Source organism: Coenobita brevimanus, chromosome 12 (assembly GCF_032717465.1).
Source record: "Coenobita brevimanus isolate Jiangsu-jjx chromosome 12, ASM3271746v2, whole genome shotgun sequence".
NCBI classification, from domain to species: Eukaryota; Metazoa; Arthropoda; class Malacostraca; order Decapoda; family Coenobitidae; genus Coenobita; species Coenobita brevimanus.
In genome coordinates, this window is record NC_136965.1 from 365,001 (window position 1) to 373,128 (window position 8,128).

The 8,128-nt window shown below is 43.2% G+C and overlaps 1 protein-coding gene across 1 annotated transcript in view; it reads left to right on the forward strand.

The window, feature by feature from the left end:
* Nucleotides 1-1,261, forward strand: part of LOC145413563 (nose resistant to fluoxetine protein 6-like) — a 7,007-nt gene extending 5,746 nt beyond the window's left edge. Inside the window, exons 11-13 of the mRNA XM_080283247.1 lie at nucleotides 186-328; nucleotides 785-896; nucleotides 1,215-1,261. Of these exons, the coding sequence (XP_080139373.1) occupies nucleotides 186-328; nucleotides 785-896; nucleotides 1,215-1,261 (302 nt within the window). The remainder of the gene's footprint in view (nucleotides 1-185; nucleotides 329-784; nucleotides 897-1,214) is intronic.
* Nucleotides 1,262-8,128: the final 6,867 nt, after the last annotated feature.

An 8,128-nucleotide genomic window follows, 5' to 3' on the forward strand; every position in this document is an offset into this window, starting at 1 on the left:
AAGGGACCTATGAGTGTCGCGACTGTGAGCTGACAGGCGGAGGGCGGTATACCTAGCATCCCTCCAGCAAAATCCCTCGCACAGGAACTCTGGGAGCCAATGGGATATCTATGAACATTTGAACCTGTCTATCTATCTGTCTGTCTGTCTGTCTGTCTGTCTATCTATCAATCTATCTATTTCAGGTCCCATCAACTCGTTCTTGGCACACCCATGCTGGCAGCCACTGAGTCGTCTCACCTTCGCCTTGTACCTCACAGCCATGTCCTTCCAAGTCATATTCCCAGGACTCATCTATGTTCCTTTCTACTCCAGCCATCTCAATATGGTGAGTAAATGCCTATCAGCCACACGAGGGCTATGATGCTAGACTTGTTCCGGCCTTGAGGGGGTTGAGGGTGCCTTTATCAACACTCTCAGGCTGCTTTGAACTTGCTCTGAGCTGCAGAAATTCGTGTGACGTTGTGTGGAATAGAATACACTGCTTCTTCTACTTGCCCTAATGTGGACATCTCTTCACCTTCATTACTATCTATCTTTCTGTCTATCTGTAGCCAGACGCCTTAAGCCCGTAAGGGGTGGCCACAAACAAATGGCCTCCATGTCGCCCTGTCCCCTGTCATTTCGCTGCCCTCCCCCTAACTTACACACCCTCCTCTCTCATATACTTTCCTCTATCCCTCCATCTCACTCTTGATCTCTCCCCCCCCCTTCTTCATTGCTCATTTGTGTTATTTATTTATATTTATTTATTCATATTTATTTATTTATTTATTTGTAACAGTTTATATCAACCTGTGGCACCCTTTTCATCGCTGGTTTGCTGGCTGTTCCTCTCTCACTGATGACGGAGGGACCTGTTCTTGGCCTCGAAAAATTACTGCTGAGACGAGAAGGTGAGTCACGAGAATCAGTAACACCAGTACAAGTGAGTCACATGAGTACTTAACCCCAGTGTGGTAGTGAGTTTAATATATATCATCAATGGAAGTGTTAGACGACAAACTAACAAATTATAGCTGGTTTGTTTCCTTCTGTAGAAAAATCCCTAATTCTTTCCTGCTCACTTGATGGCCACGTGTAGTCAAGCTGGGGAATAATTTTGACTAGCAACCAAGGAGACTCATTCCTACCCTCGTGAAAACAGACGAGCCATAACAATATGTAATGTTTCTGTAGGATTCATACTAACAGTTGCTTCTCCTTCTTTCAAGGCCGTGGAGAGCAGGCAGAGGAGAAGAAAACAGATCAGCCGTCGTGAGAGAGATTATCATTATTATATCTGTAGTTGTTGATGTTCTTGTAGTTGTCGCTGCTAGCCTACTACTACTACTACTACTACTACTACTACTACTGCTGCTAATACTACTACTACTACAACTACTACTGCTACTACATCTACTACTACTACTGCTACTACTACTACTGCTACTACTACTACTACCACCACCACCACCACCTAGATGTATTGTTAAATAAACTGTATTAACTTAGAAAATGTTGACTAAACCAAACTAATATCACAAGAAATATAACCATCCACTCACTCGATGTTGTGCTTCGTTCAGGTGATTCAACACTGAATGTCAGCCAGGAAACCATTTACATTGGTTGGTGGTAACCATATAAGCACGTGGATGCCTGGTGGTCTAGTGGGTCAAGGCGGTCTAGGTAGATGTGGCACAGAAAGGCTTTTACTTCCCTAACATCTCTTCCTTAATTAGCGATTTATTTTTGGAATCTGCCGCACAGTATCACTTTATATGTATTTTATGCTGAGTTGGAACTTGAATGATTCAAATGACACAGAAGAGGACAGTGAGGAGTAATACTCAAACTAAATCGCTTAGGAAGAGGTGTTAGGAGGCTTCCTTAACCCATGAGAATGCGGGCCATAATATCCACATGATTCTGGTACATGTGTATCAGCCTTGTACAGTATTGATATTGAGATTCTTGGCCATATAAATAGTGGCCATCCATAACACTAACACATGCTCGTCATTTACGTCACTGGATAGAGTGTGTTACCATGTGCCGCTGTCAACACCAACCTATGTGCTAGGATTTCGTGTTCGTGCTGCATACATATTCGTAATGAGTACAGGATATGGTGAGTGGGGGCAAGAATGAAACCCACACCCCTCCCCACTTTTGGCGCCATTCCCAGAGGCAGACTGAACTAGGCTTCAGACAGGGACATAGAGTGTGACCTCATGATATGGTACTGAACAGAGAGGTTGGTGGAGATAAGCAGCATGGAGGGCTGACATTAGGTGACCAACGCTGATACATACAAGCTTGTCGAGCATCGTACCGTATCGTTTATAAGGGCTCCAAAACGCTTGCATGCGTCGGCCTTTGGTGACCTAATGGCGGTATTCCACGCTGCTTAATCACCACCAGTCTCTGTTCAGTACTTTATCTCTGATGACTCCATCTGTGTTCTGGTAGCCATGCACTGACTTGGATGCTTCAGTAACGTGCTTGGTGCTTGTCTCAGTGGACTGGGTATGGAGACTGATATCAGGAACCCTCAAGGGCTCTGAGTAGAATCTCATGAGATCTGATTCTAACATCTTTTCGTCTAGACAGACTGATAAAGATCATCAGTGTTGGACAGGCTGGTAAAGTTCAGTGTCCCAGGAGATGATGAGGTTTAAAAAAAAAGACAGTATACTAGAAGACCATCAACATGGGCAAAGCTGATATCGCTGGTACAGCCGCGTGCGTAACGAGCGACTACCCTGTGAGACAACTGAGGCCTCCTACGCACATATGTACGTCAATGCCAACTCCAGCTATATGGGCATGTGGTCTACTTTCCTGAGGCTGATCCTGCTCACTGGGTGATCTCTGACCGAGTTAACCCAGGGTGGAGGAGGCCAAGGGAAGGTTACGTAACTCGTGGCTGGAGCAGGTCGAGCACTCTTATCGGGAGATATTTAGAGGAGGAGGAGTCGCTGCCTGGAAGGTTGCACAAAGGGACCCGCGTGGGTGGAGTCGGAGGGTGAGTATGCGCCCCGCGGCGTTTGCCTCCTCTTGATTGAGTGACTGATCCAAGGAGATTACGTCACAAGAACTACGTCAAACAGATACGTAAGCCCTTTAAGCTCAGATTATGGCCAAGTATAATCGGACTGTAGCATAAATTTGACTGGTCACCAAGGAGACTCATACCTTACCTGATAACTGAGGCTCATAAATGTTATCGTAACAGTAGTAGGTGGGGCGTAGCTTGGGATTTGAGGTGCAGGTATGGCTTATCTTTATCAGATGAAAACGAACCCGAGTTTGTGTTGCTTGTGACTGTACAAGGATAGTAGCTCCTCTTCCTACGCGATTTATTTTTGCATATTACACCCTAGCAGCCTCCTCTGTGCTGCTTACATGGTTTTTATATAATCTTACTTTGAATCAGTGACACAGAAGAGGATAATGCTGTGTAAGAAAAATAGCTGAGTAAAGGATGCTAGGAAGCCTGGAGTGCCAAATACAGCCCTGTTTGCTAATGTCAACCATATATATATACATATAGATAGATAGATAGATAGATAGATTTGTCGTGCAGATATCACTGATAACAAAGGTAGAACACCTGATACGTATATAGTACTGAAATGTAATTACGTGATCCACTCAGTGTGACGACTTATAGGGACTCGGTCATACAACCATGATATTGTGAAATATCCATACGTTTCTATAATACGTTTATTATTGCTAAAAAAAACTAATCGGCAAACCCGCAGTATGTAGAGGAATTTTTCTAATGCATTAATCACACGTCCGTAGCAAATTCTTGGGGAGGTGAATGGCGGACAACGAACCACGTAACATATCTGTTCATCTTTCAAGCTGTATGTAATCAGTAGCAGGTGGAATTATTTCAGTAAAATATTCCGTGTTGTATTACCACATGTGCAATGATGCTGTCCATCATTATTGTTTATATCCCACCCATCTCTCTCTTCATGATCTCTCGTTTATAAGAAGCGGTTCCTTTTTCAGCATCACTGTGTCGGTAGGGCATTCTGACTCAACTACCTGTCGTTCAGTAAGAGTAGAGCGGGCCAAACACCCTCCACAACAGGTGTCTCAGGGAATCATGAGAGCGATTGTACGTATTTATAATCCCTAAAGGAAGATGGTACAGGCAGCCATCACTGGACGCTAATCTAGAGAAATGGAAATATTCACATACATACACACACACACATACATCAACACATACCGTACACCCATATAAATTGATATAATACACTTTAAAAATACGGACTGCATAATGGAGTGGAAGAGCTGAAGAGGAGGGGGGGGGGGATGGACTGGAGGAAAAGAGAAAGGGATTGGGGAGGGAGGGAGTTTTGGGGGTGGAGGGAGGTACCCTTCAGAGACGTCTCCCATTCCGAACCACTCTAGCCTCAGCAGCTGTGAGGCTAGGTTATTTTTACTGGGCTATACAGTAGATCTCAGTCATGAAGGTAAGGGGAGTTTCTTTTTAAATGCCAGTCTGGTCCCTTTAACTGCCCATGGGACCAAAATATTGCAGCAGAAAGACGCTACAGTTGCTATAGAAAGGCCCTTCTTAATGAAATACGAGATTAATGAACATATGAAAAGTGATTATATAAAATCATGCGGCAGGTCCTGGTTGTATGCTTCAGGCTAGATAATACGCATGTTTAGCCTGTTGCACAAGTGATTCCATATAACAGTAACATTCCTAGCTCAAAATATTAATTCAGTAACCAGAAAGAGAAGTAGCACCAGTATAAAGTTTTCCATGTAATTAAATACTTTAAAACAAATTGAAAACTCCTCGCGCTCTGAAGTGGATGCTGCACTTTGCCGCCATTTCAAAGTCCACACGCTGTGCCAATGTTTTATAAAAAAAAATAATAATAATAATAAATAAATAAATACCCATGTGTCGCATGTGACAGCTGTGAGGGGTTGCCAGTTCACAGGTAGACCGCAAAATAATTAGTTTGAAGGGGAGGGGAAGTGCTTTGTTTAATTATCCTACCATCCATTCTCTCTTATAGGCTTCGTTTTCTCTTATAAACTATGTTTACATAATCTTATTCTCTTGTTATTCGTGTCCCAGTGTTAGTAATTCTCCTATGTATTTTTGCATCATCAGCAAACATTTAAATAGCTTTCATTTCCAGTGTTATTGTCAATTATATACACTAAAAACATAATTTGTGCCAGCACTGAGCCCTGTGGAACTCAGCTAGTCAACTCCCTCCATGATGAGTAATTACCTCTTAGTACTATTCTTATTTCCCTTTTTCTGAGGAAATCTTGCATCCAACAGTACAGTTTGCCTCGGATTCCTCCTTGATGGTAGTTTCCATAAAAGTCTTTGGTGCGGTACTCTGTCAAATGCTTTCTTGAAATCTAGACTGATACTGTCCACTCATCCTTCTCTTTTCTGTAATGTTTTTGCAACTCTGTCATAGTAGCTTAATAGATTAGTAGCACATGACTTTCCCCTTCTAAAACCAAATTGCCTTTCTGTTATCATATTGTGATCATCTAGGTGGTTTACCCAAACTTTTCTTATCAGCTTTTCCAGACGAAGTTGCGTCCATGGTGCCACCTCTCCATGCCTTCCCTCGTGCTACACGGTCATCTGGTAGCGCTCATGACTGGAATGTCACTCAACCATATTGCAGAACTTCTGCCTATCAGAATTCTTTCATTTCCCGAACTGCATCTCTCTGAACTCGCTTCCCCAGAGTTGTTTTCCTCCAAATTTCAACCTACAACTGTTCAAGTCTAACTGTTACAGATATTTTATGAACAGAGGACACCAGTAATCTGGTGTATGGATTATTTTTTTTTCCCCATTTGTTTTTCCTTCCTCCGTTCTGTTATTTAAAAAAAAAAAAAAAATCTTACTTACAACAGTGGTTAGTGATACTGGTCGGTAGTTGAGTGGATTTTGTCTATCCCCTTTCTTAAATAAGGGAACAATATGTGCTTTCTTCCAAATATCATGTAGTTTACCTTGCTCCAAGGATTCCTTGAATATTAAAGATGATGGTATACTTAACTTCTTTGCACATTCATGTAGCACCCAACATGAAATTTGGTCTGGAACGTTTGCTTTTCCTTTGTGTACTTTACTTAACTCCTCCTGTATTTCTTTTTCTGATATTTGTATGTCTGGTAATATGTGTGGGCATGCATGTCCATAATTATGGTGCTAGTCGCGAAGAAGTTCCCTGAAAAAGACGCAGATCCGTAGCATTGCCCTTTTCTGCCACTGATCTACATGAAGTAACCTACAGAATGACGAAAATCTGGGCCAGGTGAAGGTGAAAGAACCATAGTTACGATCAAATTTCCTATCGTAACTTAAGATGGTATTTACAAGGAGAATAAGAGACATCGTAAGACTCTGCACTTGATACATGAGACTGAGGATTGAGTGCAGAAGTATACGAGGGAGGGGGTGTGAGCTGGGTGTGGCAGGGGAAAGGGCGACATGGAGGTTATTCGTTTGTGGCCACCCCTAACGGGATAAAGGCGTCTGGCTATAGATAGATAGATAGTAACTACACCTTTGTTTTATAGGAAAATAAGTGACATGGAGGATTTTCCCTGTTTCCTGCCTAGGGTCGAGAGGCGAGTGTAAAAGCCAGAACTGGAGTAGCGATGCGAAGTTAGTGAAACGTGGGTTGCTGGGACCGTAGAGTTACAGGGCAGACAGCACCCGTGGGGAAGATGACTTGCTACTGCAGCTGTTCGGCGGGATCTGCGGTATGTGGGTATTGCCTTCCCATTTCCTCACAGATTATAAGCTTTGATAATTTAGCTTTAATAGATGTATACTGTAGGGTCGTGATATTTACTGTAGAGATGGAATTTTCTGTACCTAAAGAACTGCTTTTTTTTTTTTCTTCTTCTTTATCTGTAACGTGTGGATGTGATAGAAAGCGTTAGGAGAAATGCACTGAGGTGGTTTGGCCATGTGGAGAGGATGGAGGGCGAGAGACTAATGAGGAGAGCGTATGTGAGTGAAATTTACGGGGAGAGAGGGGGGGGGGCGAAGATGAGATGGAGGGAGGAGTGCAGAGGTATACGAGAGAGGAGGAGTGAGCTGGGTGGAGGGGAGTGAAATGGCAGGGGACAGGGCGACATGGAGGCGATTTGTTTGTGGCCACCCCTTATGGGATTGAGGCGTCTGGCAATAGATGGACAGATAGATTGTTTACCACTAGTTCGTGATATCTACTATAGGATTTGCCTTCATGTTCTTACTGATGAAAGTACGAGTCAACTTATTATGCACGATACCGGTCTATAGTCTTCCGTTTCTTGTGCATATAATTGTCTGTCTGTTTACTGCTTATGCATACAAATATTAACATCTTCTGAAGCTAGGTTAAAGGATTATCTTTTTCAGTCTGCCTTCTGAAGTTGTTGCAGTACAAAGACACCACTATCTCCCAGTTCCGTCTAAAGAAAATGTACACCCGGCGAAATTCAGTGAAAACCCTATCTCTATTAGTGCGTGTTTCAAATGCTTCAATTTTTCTGCTATATATTCGTTCAGACGTTGGGAAGATAGTCGTGTCCTTGTACAGTTAGAGTCACAAATATTTTCAGTTTGACGAATAGATAGCGGAAAAGGCGAACCAACTGGGACAGGCACTAGCCTATTTGACACAGGGGTTCTCGTTGTTTCTCGTCAGTTGTAAATTATCTTCAGAGCGACATGGGAAGCTAGTCGTGTCTTTGATTGTATATTCATTTTGAGTAACTATATCCTGAAGCTGTGTACCTGTACCATCTCCTTTAGTACCCAAGTCACACGCACACACTGAACCACATCAAGCCGTACACCCCCACCCCCACTCCCCCACACACAACACATCCACACACACACACACACACACACACACACACACACACACACACACACACACACACACACACACACGCACGCGCGCGCTACTCTCTAATGGAATTTGCTGGTGGGGAAATGTGTCTATTTAACTGTGGTGGTGTGGGAGGTTGCCATGGTAACACACAGGCACCTCCCACCACACACAGACAACACATCCACATAAACACACACACACACATACACACACACACACATACACACACGCAC